Here is a 22807-nt window from a genome sequence, read left to right as displayed (position 1 = left end):
AACTGAAACTTTTTTCTTCTTCTTCTTTACAGGACTCAACAAAATCTAAAAATGAACTATGCTGTAGATTTACCTCATGCAAAGATCTTTATGTTATCTCTGAAAATGAAAAGGATGGCTTTTTAAAGCACATTTTACTGTTTTATACTATTATGGCAACTTGTGTACTGCAACACAGTCTATTTTGAGGGAAATTTATGATTTTTTTCATGCAAAAATCTACACAAATTAGTTTTGATGATATGGAAAGCTTTTCATAGCATCAAACATTCATCTGGTGCAAATGCACAGGGAAACCTTCCTGAAAAGTTTTCTGACTTGAAAAGCAACTAAAAAGCCATACTAGGTAAAGTAAATAAAAACTAAGAAGAAAAAAAAAAGGAGGGGGTGGGTAAAGGGAAGAGGGGGAGTAGAAAACACAGGCTGCAGAGTAAACCAATGTCTGCTGCTAAACCGGTCTTTGTTTTCATGTCCAGTGTACATTAACACTTATGATCTCACTTTGATGATTTACTAGGTTTGTTATCAGCCCCCTGAAGGCGAATCAAGCTTGCATGCGTTCACATACAGCACCACAACCATACTCTCGTACACAGTCACTCCAGGACTAGGAGTCTGCTTCATGAGTGAAGAGCCCTAGATTTGAAAGATGAACCTGACTCCCTATCACTGAGCCAGACATTCATTCAACATTGTCCACTCACACACTGCTTCATAGCAAGGCCTGGGCTCGGTTTCCTTTGACTTATATGGGCATCGTATCCTCTTTTATGCTTACAAGGCTTGAAGATGACAGTACTGCACTTTCCCCTCAAATGATACAGAGTAAGTCAATGTTCCTTCTCAGGCACTGAAGATCTGTGACCTGTAGCCCTTTTTACTTTGAACAACCTAAATAAGCATTCATGTAAAGTTTTCGTTACATTTTGCCACTCATTCTCACTCGCACCCACTCGCCATCTTGACCTCATTTGGGCATTTTCTGTGATTCCAAATGAAATCTTCACATTTTCTTTCCCGATTTAATGCAGCAGCAGATCCCATGAGCCAAGCTTGATGGATCAAACCTTTTTATATATATGTATATATATATATATCTCAGTGCTGCATTGTACCTAACTTCCACAACATCTTTCTAAAACTGGAACCCTTCTGTTGGTACGTTGGCAGATGAATTGAAACCAAATGTTCCACCTTGTATTGCCTCTGGAACAAGGCTAGGATCTTCATCAATCTAAAGGAAAAAAGAAAAAATAAGTGATAATTAGTTTTAAAGGTTACATAAATAACATTATAGAAATATTCTCATTTCCATAAGAAACTATGAGAGAGATGATGAGAGCCAACATTGTCCTACCACCTCTTTAGAAACACTTCGTGAAGGCTTTTTCTTGGAGGACACCAAAATGAGAGGAAACTTAAGAGAATATGCAAGATAGGTATCTTCCAAAAGAGTGAAATATAAGTAATAAACTGGAAATGGTCCTACACCTCAAACTGAGAGGATACTCTAATATCCCTTTTACCTGGGCAAATAGATAAAAGTTGATGACATTAAAAAACTTAATGCTGTCACTTTTGGAGAGTAAATGTAATCTTTAGTTAATTTTTTACTAGCAACTGGAGACAAATGACATCTGGGCTTAAAACAGTAAAATAATAGCTGTGCTATAATGAGTATGATATATCTACAGGTTCTTTTTTGAAATATCACAAAAATCACTGACCTATAGTATAGTTCTTATAAATATGCTCATCTGAATTATTCTTTTCACAGTGTTAAGAGATTAACAGAGAACTTCATGTTAAGGTATTAGAAATCGTAATGTCTTGTGTATACCTAACTGCAAATTAGGATTTCCAAAAATCCAACTTTAGAACATGTGATAAAAGCTTCCCTTAAGAGAGTATGTTTTTCTGAATTTTATTTCTGATTGATTTAACTAGCATTATATTCTAAATAGGACTTAGGTTGATCATCTATAAGGAAACAGTCCACAGATTTTCTTTTCTAGTATTGGCTGTATGCCAAGTTAATGTTTAAATCATATACACTTAAGAAAATACTTAGTAACATTCCACTTTTTGATAATATGGAAAAGTTTCAAGGAATATGAGTTATTTTTTGAAAACATGAGAATTATCAAAAATCCACTGGTGGCTATATCTAATCATAATTTTCTAAGGAATAGCTGCTTTTAGATTTATTTTTCCAAAGGAGCAACATTAAAAATAAGTTAATACTTTAATTTCAACTACCATATACTGACAATATGAAGATACTCTTGCATACTACACCTTACATTATATGTAACTTATCCTTCTTGATGATTTACTGTTTCCATTTTATGTACCTTCAAATTTATTTTTGGTCATCTAACAAAAATAACAGTGACAGTATCTTCAAATATAGATGAACTATTGTCATTAAGGATTTATTATAGAATATACCAGTATCACTGTTTTGCTTATAAATACGTTATGCTATTAACAATATACAATTTGAGAACTATAAAGACATCAAGTGAAAACAGAGCCTGATTTGTCAAGTGTCGAAAAATTCTTATCATAACTCAACAGCAAAAACTACCACCCAATTAAAAAATGGGCAAAAGACTTGAACAGACATTTCTCCAAAAGATATACAAAAAGTAAGTAGGTACATGAAAAGATGCTCAATATCATTAGTAATTAGGGCAATGCCAATTAAAACCACAATGAGTGTTATTACCTCACACCTGTGAAAACGGCCATCATTAAAAAGACAAGAGTTAACAAATGCTGGTATGGATATAGAGAAAAGGGAAACCTTGTGCATTGTTAGTGGGACTGTAAATTAGTACAGCCACCATGGAAAACAGTATTTCCACTAAAAAATTAAAAACAGAACTATCATATGTTTATTCAGTAATTCCACTTCTAACAATATATTCAAAGGAAATGAAAACACTAACTTAAAAAGACATTTCTAACCCTATGTTCACAGTGGCATTATTTACAATAGCCAAGGCATGGAAATAACCTAAATGTGCACCAAAAGATGAATGGATAAAGCAAATGTGATATATATACACAGTAGAATATTACAGACTAAAAGGAAACCCTGCCATTTGCAACAACATGTATAAACACTGAGAGCATTTAATGCTAAGTTAAATAAATTTGTCAGACAGAAACACAAATATTGTATGACCTAACTTATATGTGGAATCCTAATAAAAAAGCTCATAGGAAAGATCAAACTTGTGGTTACCATGGGTAAAGGGTAAGAGCAGAGAAAAGTGGAGGAAGGTGGTCAAAAACTATGAACTTCCAATAGTGAGATTTAAAAAACAAAAGCTATTTTACAAGCAAAGACCTTCAGCATTCCTGTAAAATAAAAAATCCTCATCTATTTTTAACTACTAATGGCAATAAATCCGTAAAAAGGAAAAAAAAAATTCTTAATCCTTTTTTTGCCCTTAGAACCAGTACTTTTTAATGCCCTGAGGGACTTTAAAATATTTCTGAAAGTGACATTATTTTAATTACATTCCAAAAAAGTGTATGTCCTAGCTTATATTATTTCTAGACTTATGTTTGTACATAAAACTAATAAAACCATAAAATTATTAAATACATCATCTGAAGAGAAGAACTGATCAATGATCTCATAGGCCAATTTGTAGATGTCTTCATTTTCATGATTTTGAAGTTGTTCAATTTTCTCCAGTCCTGCAAGAAATTTTATGAAGTGAAACAATGGTAATATTTAAAACATAAGAACAAAAAATTTACAATAATCTTGGGACCACATAATCCCAATTTTGGGACAGTTAAATCTGTGATTTTTGGGACTCTATTCTAAAGGTGAATTTCTTAAAAAGGCTTTATGCACAAAAATACAGCATATTTATCTTAAAAAGTTAACCACCTGAGTGTTTAAATTCGTATGTTTAAGCAAGCAACGGACACCTCTCTATTCAGATTACTGTATAACCAATGTTTATAAGGAATAATAACATGGATTACTTTTGTTTGTTACAAGTTAAAAGCATATTCTTTTTACTTTCTAGCTTCTGCCAAGTTTTTCTAACGATACATGTAAAAAAATAATGAAAAAACTGGTGATTAATAAATATGAATGTCAAGACATCTGTTAAGTATTATGGAAAATGATCAAGATCAACCACAGTACTTCAGGGGGAAGGGGAATTTCCCCATAAACACTAATGAGCTTATTAAATCATAGGTCAGAAATATTACTAAGAATATATAAACTTAACTGATAAGCAAAATGCATCTTATTTTGCTTTATAGGAGTAATAATTTTAAGGTTTCTGAAATAAAGTGAAAACTGCCCTTTCATGAGTGTTCTTCTTTATCTATTCCTTACATGGGAGAAGTTGTTTTGGGCTCATTTTTCACTCTACACATTCTTTTTTTTTTTTCTTTTTTCACTCTACACATTCTATGTAGTGAGCCCGCCTTAAGTAAAGAATTTAGCTAGGGACGTCTGGCTGGCTTGGCCAGTGAAGTATGCAACTCTTGATCTCGGGGCTGTTTGAGCCCCATGCTAGGTATGGGGATTGCTTAAAAAGAAAATCTTAAAAAAAAAAAAAAAAAAGAAAAGAAAAGAAAAGAATTTAGCCACTATGATAGGGTGAGGACTTGTTCTTTTCTGGGCTTCAGAAGCATAAAATTAAAATGCCTGCATGATAATTCCACCAGATGTTTCATGTGTACTTACTACTCAAAATGTCCAAACACAATTTATTACTTGCCTTTCCTCAATTAAACTATTTGTTCTACTGTATCCTTACTTCATGATAATTAATAACTTGAAATTGGAGACAAAGCCTAATAAGCTCCCCTTTCCCTCAATACTCTATCATCAAATCTCAAAAACCTCAAAGTCTATCTCTTAAATCCTGTCATCATTTACTGTGGCCCAGACTGCTATATACCTTCCTAACTGGTTTCCTGCCTCTTGTCTCCAACAGTCTCATTTCCCTGATATCCATGCTCCATTTAAAGATACCTATCCCTTAGGTAAAATCTTTCAGTGGCTTGTGATACCCTGGGGCAGAATTCATCGGGGAAGCTTATATGATACAGATTTCTGGCCTTACTGCCAGTGGTAAGGGCAAGGCTCAGATCTGGATTTTAATTTTAATTTATAAAAATAAAATTTTTAGTAATTAAAATGTTTATGTGGGGAAAAAATACTAGTAAAAAATTTTAAACTATACTTGTTTTTAATTTTTCTGGTACTCAACTTCCCTAACACTATTAGGTTAGGTTCCCTAACACTCTTCTCCACCTCCTGTTCCTAACTTGATAGCTATGTGTTTTCTGTTGCTCTCTATGTCACTTTAGTAACTTTAAAAATACTTCTTTCTTTCAAGCCTCTGAACTACCTTCACTAAGCAAATTGAGAATATGGTTCTCCTACTCTTATAGTTACTTCTCCTTTCATTTAATTCTCAACATCTGTCAGAAATAACCTTCCTTTTGTGCTTATCCGGGTTGGTCACATTCACATTTTGGTCCACAGCTACAACTGAGTCTTCCACGTTCTATCTACACAGTAATTCTAGGTGCTGAAAGCTAAGCTGTGCTGTTTACATTCTAGGTGGCTCTGGCACAGAATCAGATTTGGGAACTACTGCCCTATAGAATAAAGAATCTGCTGTGCTACCAAGTTGTAAGACTGCAGGGGCCTGGTTGGTGGCAATATCTCCAGCCTCATATGTAGGCAGTTTCTACCCCATACTTTGTGATTCAGCAACACTGAACTACTTATAATTTGCTGAATGCTAGGTCTCACCTCAGACTTTGCTCATGGTGTTATCTCTGCCTGGAACACCTCTCATCCCTTTTTACTTTATAAATCCTTATTCATCTCTCAAAATCCAGCTCAGGTGTCACTTCCTGCTTCTTCCAGGTATTTCATTTTGTTGTACATTTCTATTAGGGTAATTAGCACATTAAATCAGTTCATATTTATCTCCATGACTGAACTACATGCCTTGAGGGCAAGGACTGTGTCTTGTTTACCACTGTTTCCCCAGTACCCTTAGCACAGTGCCTGTTCAATACATGGCAGCAATTCAATACCTATGCATATGCAAGAAGCTGAGCAGGACTGTACATATAGCATATAGTATTTACTTTATTCTGTTACTTGATAATCTAAGACAGAAAAATACAGAAGTGCTACATTAGTCAGAAAATAAATGTAGCTACAAAAAGAACATAAATGCTAAGTTAAATAAGTCAGAAAATAAATGTAGCTACAAAAAGAACATTAAAGCGTGAAATAACAGCTTATAATAAACTTACCTCCACATTCTTCTATAAGATTGGCTATGGTTTCTGCCTCATCTTCAGCCATTTTTAATATATTACTTAGTCCATCAAGTACTACTTGCACAACTTGTGCATCTTTTACAGTCAGCAAGTTGCAAAAGGGTGGAATAACATTTTGTTGAATTAGATAGGCCACCTAAAGAAAAACACCATGATAAAATAAACATAGGTGAATTTTGTTTGTGTACCATATGATCTTACTGAAATAATTCTGACTTTAAAATTTTGAGTGTGAAAACATGTCTCACGTGTTATGTTAGACCATATCAGATTAATTTATTATTTTACTATGAGATTCCTTCTCCTTTTAATGTAGTGCTTTTCTTGAACTTAGGAAAAAAACAAATGAAAATGAAGGAATCATTCAACGTCATATGAAACATTTGCCTTAAGAGTACTCTTTTCAAAGGCCCCTTCCTCCCCTTTAGGTTAAAAAATTATGAAATCTGTACAGAGGCTGGATGATATTTTTTAAAAGCTACAACTGTTCAGTGTTATGGTATCCAATGTGAGAGTGCTGTAACATTTATAACACTCAAATACCTGGCCACCTTCAATTCATTATTTAATTGGTTCTATAATATTTCTGTAATATTTTCTATCATTTTTATATTTTGTTATATTGTCATTTCCATGTACTGTATGTATATTCTGCTCTGTATTCAGATTTAAGTGGATTCATTGCTCACTACCAGTTTATAGCTTATCTGTGACAATTCTCAGCTTATTGTTTACCAGCTTTAAGTTCACTCTTTTTACCTATCTGTGAAATTTACCTGGAACCTTTGAAACTCATTTTTTTTTTTTTTGCCAGTTGGCACAATGTTAAGCTTTGTCACCCACACAACTCCAGAATGAGTGCCTCTTTAAACTTTACACCCTAGGCTCCTTATATTCCTTTTCCTTAATTCCCAGACCTAGCCTTTTGGTTTACATTAGTTCCTTGCTTTGTTTACTACTGGTAAATTTTTGTTGCTGTTTGTGTTCTCTTTGGTTATCTTCAATTGTTATGAGAATCTGTGATGCTGTTTCAGTCTGCCCTATTAAGCTAAAAAGTCCTGTTTTTTCCTATTGCTAAACCCAAATAAACCCTGACTACATATGTTTTGATCTTACCATGACCTACAAAAATTTTGTAGGCCAAGGCAGTATAACACTTCTCATCTATAAAATATAATTAAAGGAAGTCAAGGTGACCCTTTTATATGGGGGGGAAAAGAAATCACAGAATGCCTGTTATCTTGCTACTATTTTATATTATGATTTAATTGAACTCTAAATCTTAGAATTATCTGTACTGTTATTTTACCCGTTTTGAGAAATAAGTAAGAGCTGAACTTACTTGATCTTTCCTCCCACTAATGGTTAAGTTACTTATGGCCCAAGCAGCTTCTTTCTGAGTGCCAAAATCCCCCTGTAAAAGCCAAGGATACAAATTGCAACATAGTTTAAACTGATGAAAAATGTTGTCTGAAATTATACTCAACTGCTTATTTCTCCAGGTTTTTTCTAGCCTTTCTATATGCATACATAATTTTTATGTAAGAGAAGATTTTGAATTCAATTTACCCTAAACCAAACCAAACAAACAAACAAAAAAACAACACATTTACCCTAAACAAATGCAGACTCCCTTTTGTAAACTCTCCTGGCAACAAACTGACTTGGTATTACTGTTCAATTAAGTCAGATTAAATGAAGTGAGTGATAAAATAAGAAGTAAAACAAAACAAAACAAAAAAAAACCACATACATTTCAATTTAATCAAAGAAATGTCAAGTAATTCTTTTAAACATAAAACAAAGTTTTAAAAATCATGATTTCCACCATTAATGAGACTATTATATAAAAACATTACCCTCCTACATTACCTTTCAAGTACAAATTGAAAAAATATACTTAAAAATCATTTTAAAAGTCATTTTATGATTCAGTAATAAACTTAGTAATACATCTAATGACTACATGAGGTTCTCAGAGGTGAGAATCTCTGAGAACTTAACAAGAAATAATTTAAAGCTAAGGAGTATTATGTATCCTTCTAGATATTATCTTAGTAGCACATTAGTCAAAAAGTAAAAGCAGGGGCGCCTGGGTGGCTCAGTGGGTTAGGCCGCTGCCTTCGGCTCGGGTCGTGATCTCAGAGTCCTGGGATCGAGCCCCGCAAGGGGCTCTCTGCTCAGCAGGGAGCCTGCTTCCTCCTCTCTCTCTGCCTGCCTCTCTGCCTGCTTATGATCTCTGTCGAATAAATAAATAAAATCTTAAAAAAAAAAAAAAAAGTAAAAGCAATCAGAATTCTCAACAACAGTGGAATAAACAACTACAATATATCTGCTAAATAGAATAACGACCTGTTTTTAAATATAAAGAAGACTAGCAACCTGGAAAAATGCTTACAATTAAGAAAAAAACTTATATATATGAGTAACAAAAATTAATACTGTAGTGGGATATCTATTTTTATATATCAGACTGATAAAATGCAAAATATCTATCAGTGAGGCTGGTAGGACTGTAAAATGGTACAATCCTTACAGAAAGGGAATAATACTATACAGCAAAATTTACATATATGCCTTTATATAACCAAAAAACCCCAAACAAACAAAAATACTAAAGTAATTTCCCCAAATAAGAAACAAACAGAGGGGCGCCTGGGTGGCTCAGTTGAAGCCTCTGCCTTCGGCTCAGGTCATGATCCCAGTGTCCTGGCATTGGGCTCTCTGCTCAGCAGGGAGCCTGCTTTCCTTCCTGTCTCTCTGCCTACTTGTGATCTCTGTCAAATAAATAAAATCTTAAAAAAAAAAAAAAAAAAAAAGAAAGAAACAGAAATAAATAACCTAACTGTATACCAAGTTGGTGACTTAATCACATATACAAAAATTATTTCAAGTGACACACCACCATTTTAAGGACATCACTGATGGAATACATCCTAAAAACAAAATCTTTCAAGGAAATCTTAACAGTGAAGTAGTCATGTTGTTAGTGGCAATGTGATCTTATTTTGATAAATTTTATGTATCTCAATATATATTGTAATATTTTAGAAGGATTTCCAACATAAGAGATAAAACTACAAATCAAAGAATAAAAAGCTTATCTTAAATACCCAGTGATATTTGATATTTTTTCATTCATGATTTGTTTCTTATGAATTCTCATGTTCACAAAATTACTATATATTTCCTACTTGTTTCTTTTTTTTTAAAGTAGGCTTCATGCCCAATGTGGGGCTTGAACTCATGATCCTGAAAATAAAGAGTCATATGCTCTACTGACTGACTGAGCCAGTCAGGCATCCCTATTTCCTATTTTCTAAAAACAAAAACAAAAACAAACATATTATCACCCATTTTGTTCACTCAGGCCTAGAAACAATGACAACCTTGTAGCAATTATCATCCTTACGACCTGAACTATGACACTTATATACTATCTGCTATCTAAAAGGACACCCTGGAGAGTCTAGGTCAGAAAATACATAAAAGAAGCTTGAGAACTATGTCATATTCCAAAGGTAAGAAGCTCTCAAAAACTACTAAGGTGATGTAAAAAAGACTCAGGCGCTAAATTTAAGAGGTTTCCATTGGTTAGGGACAATCTTAGTGTTAGAAAAAATAACTACAATGGTCAAAAACGTACAAAATACAGATAAAAATTCCTAATTTCCTAATAACACTAAGAACTACCCCCTAGTATCCTTTTGAGGTTGTTAGAGAACCATGTTATTCTAAAAACTAAGTGAATAATGGGATGCCTGGGTGGCTCAGTCTGTTAGGCATATGATTTTTCATCTCAGCTCAGGTCTTGATCTCAGGGTTGAATGTTCAAGCCCTGCATGGAGCCTACTTACACACACACACACCCCCAAAACAACAAAACAAAAACTAAGTGATGAGAATTTATCTTGCTTTTCTTATATGAAACATATTTCAGAGTAAACCAATAGGTGATAAAGAAAAAAGCTTTCTATTGAGAAATCACAGTTAATACATAAAGAATGACAGAATTAGAAAGTCACCATTTTGCAGTTCCTAATAAAATAAGGGATCCACACAATCATCATTAATCACTACCTGAAAACCACTAGGCAAAGACCAATGGACAGGTTTATAACAATTAGTTGGAGCAGGCTCATGTGCACCTGAGCTTACTCATCAATTTGAAGAGGACAGATGTAGGACATCTGGAGATAAGGTTAAAACAGTATAGGTCTTCTGATGTGAATCATTAGGAAATACAGAATAATACATTAAGCCTTGCCTAAAAAACTGAACCAGATCTACCAGTTTATAGGAAACTAAGCCTTTGCTACCAGTCTGTAGAACACATGGAGGAAAAGAAGATAGAGTTATCTTCTAATTACAGATCAATGTTCAGAAAAAACCCTCGTGCTGTGACTGTGACATTTTAAATTGTCTCTTTCCCAAACATTAATGTAAGTATGAGAGATGATACAGCATATGATTAAATAGCACACTTACTTACTGTTTGATTTTGGACAATTTGTCTATATCATAGTTTCTTCATCTGTCAAAAAGGGATAATTCTTAAGCTCATGGAGTTGTAGTATTACATGAAGTAATAGATGTGGAGTGAGAATAGTACGTAAGCATTTATAATCAGCAGTAACAATTATAATTTTGAATATTATCATCAGTAATGAGTTTTTTAAAAATAATAATGTATTTTTAATAAATCCCAGAGTAATAGTAATTATTGGTAAAGGAATGATACAGAAGAAGGGCTAGGGGTTCCTAAAAAGAAATGTGTTTTTTATATATAAAAACTGCTAGGTTCAAAGTTTTCACGTTACTACTACTTTACTGTAGTATTTATGCCACTGTATAGGTTCTAATTAAACAGAGGCATATATTCACATAATTTATTAAATTTAAATCATTTTCCTCTTACTCAGATTATAATACAAGATGATTTTCTTACCTTATCCAAAAGGTGTATTATCATCGGTACAAGATTGGCATCAATTACTGCCTGAACCTGCTGCTGATTTCCTGCGGTGATGTTAGAGAGGAACCACACTGCTTCCTGCAGAACAAGGACCCCTTGAATATTTCTCATTAAAAATTAAAATCTACATCTGAACTAAATTCACTACATTTGTTACAATGTCCAAATGATTTTACTATGGAACAAGTTCTATAATAAAAATCTCAGGAACCTTAACTCCTCTATCCCCCCACCTTCTGTATTTTCCCTGAACAAATTGCTAATGGCCCTATATCAAGTCATAATGAACCAAACCTTCTGAAAATTCTTCAAAACAATGTTCCCAAACGTAAGACTCAAAAGAAGCTTGTCTGAACAAATACTAAGGAATCCATGAGCTGTAATATAGATAAAAATCCCAAAACTACTGTAAGTGAGATTTAGCATCCCCCTCACATAATGTGCTTTATTCTCTATTTTATTGTGATCAAGAATGCTAGTCAAAGTCGGTAAATCTCAACTATCCATGATAATGGAGACAAGAACATTGAAATAGTGTGGTATTTTAGTATACTTATTTGTAAGTCATTCACTGCACCATTTCTCTCAAGAGCTAAAGTGGAACCAGATGTTTGATTGCTTCATTGGTCTACCTTAATGATCTTTTTATGCTACCCTTTACACTTCGGTAGTGCTTACTGCTTTTGACAAGATGATGGTACTCAAGTGGTTCACAAGTTTCACAGACAACAAATGCACACTAAGACCAGTTAGCATGAAATAAGACAAAATATCAACCTCATATCCTATGTAGGATATTACTGTCATTTACCAGACATAAATTTATTACATTACTCAACGTAAATGGAAACATTTTCTCTATTTAAAAAAAATTAGTAAACACATTTTATTCCCTAAAGTATTAGTATTAGCTAATCAAGCAGGCTCTTTGGATCAGATCACAGGACCATGTTTAATGAACCTGTTAGAGATGTTAGGGTGCTAGGCTACTTAGGTGAGCTGTTCTTGGGTTATAATCATTGGCAATGTTGTAATCAACAGCCCGTGTATTTCTACAACAGCCTCAGATGCACTCCAATATCAGCATCACCAATCAGTGCCCCCTTTCAATAGCCTCCATGATCACACACACACACACACACACACACACACACACTATTAAGTATCTATAAAATATTAAGCTTAATTACATGACTCACACATTAGAATTTTCCAATCACACAACATTCAACACCCAATTATCTCTATTTCATCATTTCCAAGAGAGCCAAATTTGCATTGTTTACAACTGGTTTTATATACAAAAAAATCACAGAAATCCATGTTAAAAGAATAAAATATTCTAACTTATCTTGATGTCTAAATGATGGTTTACATTAATAATCATTATAGATACTTCTGAATCCCTAATTTTACAAATGAAAACTGCTGATACTTTGTGTGTTATTAGGCAGTATTTAAAAATACTTACTTTATTTATTTTCTCTTTGGGATGTGTCAGAAGTGCTGGGAAGTGTGAAAGAGCATCACAGTTCAAAACTACTTGTGTTTGCTCATCAGTTCCAGTAACAATGTTGCCCACAGCTCGAAGTGCTGCAGTCTGAAACAAAAGATGTAATGACATGTTCTATTATGAAAGATAACACTCTTTCATTCATGCCAACCTACTGTTTTTGAGCAACTGTCTGATACCAATTTAGGAACAAAGGAGTGAACAGGACAGGGTTATGGAGTTTACATTATTGTGAAAGACAGTCATAAACAAACAAATAAGGATAATTTTGAGTAGTAATTACGGCCATAAAGACAATAAGTACTTTGGATTTTTGATTCAGTGTTTCAATAAATTACAAACAAAAACACAGGGCTCTTCTGAAGGAGGGCAGGAACCTGTATGAGATTTCACTATCATATGAATTTGAATTACCAATTTTTTTTATAGTTGTATCAGGTCATTTTTTCTCAAGTTAGAGCTTTTATGGGGGGGGCTAATTTTAACATTTATAAGACAAATGACTCAGTTTCCCTCCCAAATTGAAATATAATTTATAGAACACAAAATTCACCCTTTCAAAATGCAGAATTCAGTGGTTCTTATACCTCCAAAGTTGTGCAACCATTATATGTAATTCCAGAACATTTTTATCACATCAAAAAGGGGTATCTGTATCCACTAGCAGTCACTCCCATTTCCCTCACTGGTTGGGGGGGGGGTTCCTGAAAGCTACGATGCCTGTGGATTTGTCTATTCCAGACATTTCATATAACTGGAATCAAGACAGTAGGTAGCCTTTTTTGTCTGGCTTCCTTCATTTAATGTAATGCTTTCAAGGTCCATTCATGTTGTAGCATGCATCGATACTTCATTCCTTTTCACAGCCAAATAATAGTCCAGTTATATAAGTGGAATGTATTTTATTTAAATATTCATTAGTGGATAAACATTTTGTTTTCACTGGCTATTAACAGTAATAGTGCCATAAACATTTGTGTGCCAGTTCTTGTGTGAACATCTGCTTTCAGTTCTCTTGGTTATATATACATCTAGGAGTGGAAAATGCTGAGTTATACAGTAACTCTGTACCTAACTTTCTGAGGTACTATCACACTGTATGCCAAAGAGGCTGTACCATTTTAATTTCCATAGATGTATAAGGATTCCACTTTTTCTACATCTTTGCCAAAACTTGTTAACCTCTTTTTGATTATATACATCCTGGTGTTTATGAAGTGGTATTTCATTGCAGCTTTGATTTACATTTTTTTCATGGCTAATGATGTTGAACATCTTCTCATGTGCTTATTGACCATTTGAATGTCTTCTCTGGATAACTGTATTTAAATGTTTTGCCAATTTTTAATGGGATTATTTTTTTTACTGTTGTTAAGAATTCTTTATTTGGGACCCAAGTCCCTTTTCAAATACATGATTTGCTCTTTCATTCTGTGGGTTTTCTTTTCACTTTCTTGACGGTCTCCTTAGAAGCACAAGTTTTTTAATCTTGATGAAGTCCAACTGATCTAGTTTTCTCCTTGGTTGCTTGTGCTTATCATATCAAATCTAAAAAATTGCTGTCTAATCCAAAGTCATGAAAATTAATGCTTATGTTTTCTTCTAAGAGGTTTACACTTCTAGCTCTTATACTTGGGTGTCTGACCTATTCTGAGCTAATTTTTATAAATAGGGAGCTAATTTCATTTGTTTACATGTAGATATTCAGTAGTCTTAGCTCCATTTGTTTAATTACCATTTCTTGAAAAGACTCCTCTTTGCTAATTGAATTTTCTTGGCATCTTTGTTGAAAATCAATTGATCATATGGGTTTATATCTGGAGTCTTTTTTTTTTTTTAAAGATTTTATTTATTTATTTGACAGAACGAGCAGAGAGAGAGCAACAGGGAGAAGGAGAAGCAGAGCAGGGAGACTGACATAGGACAGGGCTCCATCCCAGGACCCTGGGATCATGATCTGAACCAAAGGCAGATACCAAAGGCAGATACTCAACCCAGTGAGCCACCCAGGTGACCCAACAGGAACTGCATTTAACCTATAGGTAAATTTGAGAAGCACTGCCTTCCTAACAACACTGTCTTCTAATCTATGAACATGGATGTTTTTCCATTTATTTAAGTATTCTTTAATTTCTTTTAAAAATATTTTGTAGTGGGACACCTGGGTGGCTCAGTTGGTTGAGCAGCTACCTTCGGCTCAGGTCATGATCCCAGCGTCCTGGGATTGAGTCCCACATCGGGCTCCTTGCTCGGCGGGGAGCTTGCTTCTCCCTCTGCCTCTGCTGCCACTCAGCCTGCCTGTGCTCACTTGCGCACTCTCTCTCTCTGGCAAATAAATTAAAAAAAAAAAAAAATGTTTTGTAGTGACCTAGATTCTTTGACAAATAAATATAAAAGAGCAAAGAAAAATAGAATTGTAGAGTAACAGAAACTTAAGACAAAGCTACCAAATGCAATGTGTTAATCTTGTTTAGAGGCTGATTTGGTCAAACTGTGAAAAAATATGAAGCAATCAGTAAAATCTGGATACTGACTGGGTTTTAATATTAAAATTAAGAAATACGCTAATAGTACTGTGATATGTAAAAACATATAACCTCATTTTTAAGAGAAGCTGGACGAAATTATATGCTATCTGGGATGTGTCAAAGTAATTTGCCAGGAGGGAGCAAGTAGGGATGTAGAGGAAACCTACATGGTGGTTCATTACAACTATTCTCTTTTCCTAAATGATAGAGTTAAAGTTTAAAAAATTTTAAAAATCTCTACTAGGTATTGTGTAAAGTACAGAGGGCACTGAGAGCTGCTAAAGAAAATTTTCAAACCTATTTCTCAATGAAATCCAATATTAAAACTAATGATGCATTCTGAAAACAAAACAAAACAAAACAAAAATAACCAAACCAAAACCAAACCAAATACCTATACCAAGACGTAAGTACTACACTTAAGAAATGCAAACTTAATTATAATTATCTAGTATGAATATTTTATTTCTTTAAAAGTTTATTTATTTTTTTAAAAGTAATCTCTACACTTAACACAGGGCTTAAACTTACTACCCTGAGTTCAAGAGTCGCATGCTCCTCTGACTGAGCCAGTTAGGTGCCCCTATTAAAATATTTTAAATGTGCCACAAATACCCATAAATGGCAAACTATTTATTCGATTCCTGAATTCAGCTAAGTGTTCCCTCTTTCCTTAAACTACTTTAAATTTTACGGTTTGTATTCTCCATTCCAATTGTACACAAGTATCATCTGAAGAGCTTTTTGAAGCCCAGGTTTCTAGGAAATATCCCAGATTTATTAAAACAATCTCTAGGTGTCAAGGGAAATATTTTTTTTTCTTTAAGCTTCACAGGTGATTTTAATGTCTACCCAGGGTTGAGAAACAGGGAATTAGGTTAATAGTTTTTCCTTATGCTACTGCTGAATAGACTGTTAAGTCATCATATAATTAAAGCTTGCTGTATCTCCCTTTACCACTGCAGTTTGACAGTTACTCCTTATAATATTTGTCTGAACTTCTCACCCTCTCTTTTTGGCTCTTTCTAGATGCAGGTTTGGGATAAATATTTATGTGGAAGGATTTAAAAATAAAAGGATAAAACAAAGTTTAAAAAAGATTTATTTATTTAAAAAAGATTTTATTTCTTTATTTGGGGGGAGAAGGACAAGCAGACTCCTTACTGAGCAAGGAAATGCCTGGTGGCTTGGTCCCAGGACCCAGAGATCATGACCTGAGATGAAGTCAGATGCTTAAACAACTGAGCCACCCAGGCACCCCATTAAAAAAAGATTTTAAATAACTAAAAGGAAATTTAGGAAGCCCCTGATCAGTATGTTTCAGTATAAAGCCTTTATCACAGATAGTGCCAATGAAACGAAACGTTAAGGTTGCCCAGTGCAGTATGGAGAGTTAAGAAAAAGAGGGGAGAAAGGAAAAGAGTAGGAAAAATGAAGAAAAATAAGAAGCACAGAAAAAAACAAAGTATCAGTACTTGTTTCAGATGCCACCCAAGTTACCATGTGAATTTCCTAGGTCTACCTTAGAAATCAGTAATCTACTAAGGAGATGCCCTGGGTGAGGTTTTTGGTGGGGTATAAGAAAAGGGAAGGGGAGCAGTTTGGAGGCATCTTTGAGCTTGCTGAGTAGACACCATGAGCAAAGCTCACCCTCCTGAGTTGAAAAAATTTATGGACAAGAAATTATCATTGAAATTAAATGGTGGCAGACATGTTCAAGGAATATTACAGGGGTTCGATCCATTTATCAATCTTGTGATAGATGAATGTGTGGAGATGGCAACTAGTGGGCAACAGAACAATATTGGAATGGTGGTAATACGAGGAAATAGTATCATCATGTTAGAAGCCTTAGAACGAGTATAAACAACGGATGTGTTCATCAGAAGAATTAACTGCTTCCACATGTCCCCTCTCCATAGTACCTGTTTTACTACAATATAAAAATCAGATTGTGTGCGTTTTCATATTGAGCTTTTTTGTTAAATAAATTTTTGTAATAACCAAAAGAAAAAAAAAAAAAAGGAAGGGGAATGGTTCTTGTTGACCTATAGTGATCTTACCTCACTTTCTCCATCTTTAAAATGGGGACTTAATACCTCATTCTTTTCATCAAAGATATGTTCTTGTTTTATTTCAAAAAGATATCTGCACCCCTATGTTTTCTGTGGCATTACTTACAATAGCCAAGATATGAAAGCAACCCATGAGTCTATCGATAGATGAATGGGTAAAAATGTGGTGTGTGTGTGTGTGTGTGTGTGTGTGTGTGTGTATACACACCAATGGAATATTAAACATAAAGAGAATGAGACCTTGTCATGTACAACACCACATGGATGGACCTAAAGATGCTAAATGAAATAAATAAGAGAAAGAAAAATACCATATGATTTCACTTATATGTGGACTCTAAGAAGCAAAAGGAATAAACAAAAAGCAGAAACAGACCCATAAATACAGACAACAAACTCATGTTTGCCAGAGTGGGGGGATGGGCAAAATGGGGAGTGGGAGAGAGAGGCTTCCAGTACTCTGATGAATAAGTCAAGGGATACACAGTATAGCATAGAGAATATAGTCAGGGGTATTATAATAGCATTATACTGTGAGAGATGGTAGCTACACTTGTAATGAGCACAGCATAACTTACAGAGAAGATGGATTGCTATGCTGAATACCTGAAACTAATGTAACATTGTGTGTCAACTATACTTCAATAAAAACGATTAAATAAAAGATTTTTTTTAAAGATTTTATTTATTTATTTGACAGACAGAGATCACAATTAGGCAGAGGCAGGCAGAGAGAGAGAGAGGGAGAAGCAGGCTCCCTGCTGAGCAGAGAGCCCCTTGCGGGGCTCAATCCCAGGACCCTGAGATCATGACCTGAGCTGAAGGCAGAGGCTTAACCCACTGAGCCACCCAGGCGCCCCTAAATAAAATATTTTTTAAAAGATGTGTTATTAGGGACACCTGGGTGGCTCAGCTGGTTAAGCCGCTGCCTTCAGCTCAAGTCATGATCCCAGAGTCTTGGGATCAAGTCCCACATCAGGCTCCTTGCTCAGCAGGGAGCCTGCTTCTCTCTCTGTCTCTGCCTGCTGTTCTGTCTGCTTGTGTTCTCCCTATCTCTCTGACAAATAAATAAAATAAAATCTTAAAAAAAATTTTTTTTTAATTAAAAAAAAAAGATGTGTTATTAGGCTAGAAATATACTTTAAACTAATGAAATTGTCCATTTCTGAATGCCATGCTTAAAGCAAATTAGTGGTAAACAAAGCAAAACACCTTATATTATTATCAACAACAAACTCACCTGAACTTTAACTTCCTGGTGGCTGAGCAGAGGAACCAAGTGAGGGACTATTCCAGAGTCTATTACCATCTGTATCTGTTCATTGCCAGCATCAGTAAGGTAAGAGAGGGCCCACACTGTATCTACCAATATCTAATGGATAAAATGAAAATTCAAACAGTCTTTGAATATTTTCTCACTTTAATAATTCTTAACTATAGTTAACTTATCAATGATTGTTTCACTACCTTTCTTCCTTTTTTGTCTCACCTCAATTCACTGAAATCTTAATCTGCTCTATAATACTAAACACCATCATCTATCTCTGAATGTCTGTGTCAAGTATGTGCATCTTTTAGCCATATTTAGGATGCTTCAGTTAATTATGACCCCAAGCACAGGTTAGTGTCCAGTCTCTTCTTTTCTTTTTTTTTTTTTTTAAGTTTCCAGTCTTAACTCACAGAGTTTGATACATCGTTCATGAAATAGGAGAAAAAGACACGGTCTTTTGCAAATGCTCACACTGAGGCATAATAGGTCCAAAGACATTGTAGTAAGTACATATAGTTGTAAATACTGTATGTATTCAACATACACAGTGATTCAAAACATTGGGGCTAGATGTATACATTCAAGTTGTTTTCTAGTATCATTGGTATAATGTAGGTATGTTTAAAGCCAGTATTTCAGTATTAGGAGTATAGTAGTTTCATCTTTTCCAATCAGTTTGCTTTGCCTTAAAAAACTGGAGGCAACTTCTCATAGTGGAAGCATCCCACAGTTGCAGATCAAGACATTAAAAGCAACCATAGATCAATCTGTGTGATCTATAATCAAAAACATTCTAGTAAAAAAAAAGAAAAGGCATAATTTACAGCATTTGCCAAAACTATTTATAAAAAACTCCTCTGCAATTAAATTATACTAAAAATTAAACTATCATTTTAAATGTTAGAATTCTTAATGAACCTTACTGTGAAGTTCAGCAGGCCATTGTGTTTCACCTTTCTTTTGTATTAAGTCATAATTAGAAGTTATAACCAAAAGAAAGTATGACAACTGTTGAACTGTTGCATAAATAGCAGAGTTACCGACAAATATACAGGAATAATAACTGTGCCTGGAATTTTACTTCTGAAGCCTTTCTGGAATATGAACTATATGTGTCAAAAGACAAGTCAGAAAATTTTGAAACCTTTTAAATTCTAAACTAATGTTATGTTTAAAACATCTGAGAATCTCCTAGAAGAAGAAAACAACACTTTGCCACTGTTTCTTTCAAAAACTCAATAAAGTTCTTTGGCTATTTTTAATCTAAAAAGAACACACCAAATCAAAGAATTCACACACATGAAGTGGTTATCAAAATTATGTGAAAGAACTAAATTTCAACTTACAAATGTGAATCTTTTTTTCAGAGTACTAACATATGCCAAAATTTGTTGATAGAGGCAAAAAATTTCAAGTTACTTCTCCACGACTGTACATAAAGTCCAGATACAATTTTTTTTAAAGGCCCAACACTAAACATGAATATGCTCACATCAAAATCACAATTTAAATAGACTTGACCTCTTACATACTTCTTGTATTGAAGTTAAAAGTCTATGATAAATTTATTAATTATAACTATACTGTAATTTAAGCGTTTCATTTATGATATGTAGAAGCAGTTTTATTTATTTTTTACTTCTTTCATGGTCTGGTTTAAGAATTTGCTGCTAAATGTTTACCTAAGAAGACTGCATTTTCAGTAAACATTATTATATAGTAAACTACTCAGTACATAAATTACTACAGAAGAACAATGAGACCGGCTTGAAAAATTCAAAATATATTAAAAGCCAAGAAAACAGTTATAATCTCAACTGGATTGGGGTAAACAGGTGGAAAGAACACAATACAATCTCTGAATAAGGTCAACCAAGATGTCTAGTTTTTGGTAGAGGTATAAACTTTGAGATTAATCTTCTTTGGAACTCATTTAAAAGTAAAATATTAAAATTTCTGGTTTAATAAAAATACTTGGCACTAAGGAGCAAACCCCCCAAATAGCTTTATATATATATATATATATATATATATATATATATATATATATATATATATATATATATATATATATATATATATATATATATTTTAAGGATTCTAGACTAACGGGATCTAAAACCAAGTATCTTTAGAGCAATGATCATGTTCACCTAATGAATTTTATACATTTTATCACTGCATAATGTAGTGGAATTCTAACTTTAATTTGTTCCATATGTGTTAGAGAGATCCTGGAAAAATGTATTACCCCAGAAACTGAAAAGGAATGAAGCAACCTATCAAACACGGGTCATCACCCCAAGCTGCTTTTAAGGAACCAAAGTTCCTGAATGTTGCTATGCACTGTATTCCTGTGATTTCTTTTACCTGTCATATTCCTAGCTTTTCTAACACAATGACAGCAAAGCTGGTTTTATAAGCAGTCAGATTCCCACTTCATTCATACTTTATGAGGTGCTTTTTCCTTTGCCATCTGTGTTGGTTAGAATGAATAAGGTATATTTATTATGCTTAAAATCTAGTCTGCACAAATTTTTTTCTTGTTTGGATATTTATGAGTTCTCTCTACAACATGTGAAACCACTATCACAGTCACTATAGATGGAAAAATATAGTAAAAATAAATTCAAGACCAACTGATATTCTTGGATTGGTGTATGCATATGAACACAAACCCATGCATAAGGCACAAGTATTTTTTTAATCTTTCAAATATGAAATATTATTAGGCCTATATATTCTCTCAAACACTGGTCAGGCCATCAAAATGAGCTTCCATAAAAAGCTCTTGACCAATCAAAGATATAATTTTAGTGAGATGGATCATTAACTGGCAACTTTAAGAACTTCCAAAATGAGTTTTTAACTGCCCCAACTCTCCATATACATTATTGCCCAGACCAAAATATAGTTGGGCTTGATTTCTTCACTGTAAACTGTATTTGTGATACAGGTAAAGACAAAGTAAATACAATAATAGTAAGCTATGTTATTACAACTCTTGAAATGGAAAAATCTAATCGAGTACATGAACATTATGGCCAGTATAACATTTTCTTCCCTATGTCATAGGGGCAACCCTAGACATACATATAACACACATAAAAAATACTCACATTTACGTCCGTGTGATGAATTAAGACACAAAGAGCTGGAAGAATCTGAAGAGAGAAATATATAGATTTAAAAACATACATAACGGTATCCAATTTAGTTAAAAAACAAAAAGACAAAACACAAAATATCTGTTTACCTCCTGAATGGTTTCCATTGGGGGTGGTGGATCTTTATGGCGACATAAGTTGACCATTACCCAAGTAACATTTCTTAAGAATGTTATAGGAATAGATGGACTTATGAAGGAAAGTAAAGGTTTCACAACTCCAAGACTTATGACATAATCTCTACACTGTGGTCCATCACCTGTAGGAAGGAGTGAAAATACACTGACAGTAAGGAATTAAGAAAACATAAAGCACTGGGTTGAATATGTTGCTTTCTGTATTTTAACCAGACACACTAGTTTTATATAGAAGTTTTAGACAACAATAACCAAGTTCTCATTTTAGGTCTCTTGAGACAAGAAAAGCAACATAAAGTAGTAAGATTTTTTTGCACATTATTCACTTATTCAATAGGTTTATAAATTGTTCACATATGTTTTTGTGCCATTAAAAGTTAGAAGCCTAAGTATCCTTTAGAGTACTTTGTGAGCAGAGGACTGTTGCTTTTATTTTCTCTCAATGGTACTCTCAGTTTAACAAACTTTTATGTAATTAAAAAAAATGTATGCATATATATCAAAATATTACTAGAAAAAAGTTGTAGAATTTATACTTATGATCCAATATCAGAGTACCAAAAGTATTAACTATAAATTACTCTACACATTAAAAAAACTACGCCCAAAATAAAATTCAGAAATAAAAAAATATGTCAAAAGAAGGAGGGGATGAATCAGTATCACTAAAGCCGTGGTTTCCCACAGTAATTTTTGGCCCTATCCAAATCTGTTAAACAAGCTCTGTGGATCCAGAATTGGGGTTTTAATAAGCCCCTTCGTATGATTCTGAAAATAGGCTAAAGTTTGAG

At 33.8% G+C, this 22807-nt stretch overlaps 2 protein-coding genes and 1 non-coding gene across 5 annotated transcripts in view; 1 reads left to right on the top strand and 2 right to left on the bottom strand.

Annotated features, from left to right (window-relative positions):
* Window positions 1-652: 652 nt before the first annotated feature.
* LOC116862501 (importin subunit alpha-3) overlaps window positions 653-22807 on the bottom strand; it is a 55890-nt gene continuing 33735 nt past the window's right edge. For all 3 annotated transcript variants that reach the window (XM_032849818.1, XM_032849821.1, XM_032849819.1), the window contains 9 exons: window positions 21969-22138; window positions 21832-21876; window positions 18683-18814; window positions 12798-12926; window positions 11300-11404; window positions 7694-7765; window positions 6325-6487; window positions 3620-3714; window positions 653-1234 (listed from right to left, as the gene is read on the bottom strand). In XM_032849818.1, coding sequence (XP_032705709.1) covers window positions 1136-1234; window positions 3620-3714; window positions 6325-6487; window positions 7694-7765; window positions 11300-11404; window positions 12798-12926; window positions 18683-18814; window positions 21832-21876; window positions 21969-22138 — 1010 coding nt within the window. In that variant the 3' untranslated portion in view covers window positions 653-1135. The remainder of the gene's footprint in view (window positions 1235-3619; window positions 3715-6324; window positions 6488-7693; window positions 7766-11299; window positions 11405-12797; window positions 12927-18682; window positions 18815-21831; window positions 21877-21968; window positions 22139-22807) is intronic.
* Window positions 12255-12587, bottom strand: LOC116862505. Its single transcript, XR_004381646.1, has one exon.
* Window positions 16971-17330, top strand: LOC116862503 (small nuclear ribonucleoprotein G-like). Its single transcript, XM_032849823.1, has one exon. It carries the CDS (start codon window positions 17003-17005, stop codon window positions 17231-17233), a length of 231 nt encoding a protein of 76 aa, XP_032705714.1. The 5' UTR covers window positions 16971-17002; the 3' UTR covers window positions 17234-17330.

Source organism: Lontra canadensis, unplaced genomic scaffold (assembly GCF_010015895.1).
Source record: "Lontra canadensis isolate GAN:19392208 unplaced genomic scaffold, GSC_riverotter_1.0 scaffold249, whole genome shotgun sequence".
NCBI lineage: Eukaryota > Metazoa > Chordata > Mammalia > Carnivora > Mustelidae > Lontra > Lontra canadensis.
This window is presented reverse-complemented; position numbering and strand designations above follow the sequence as displayed.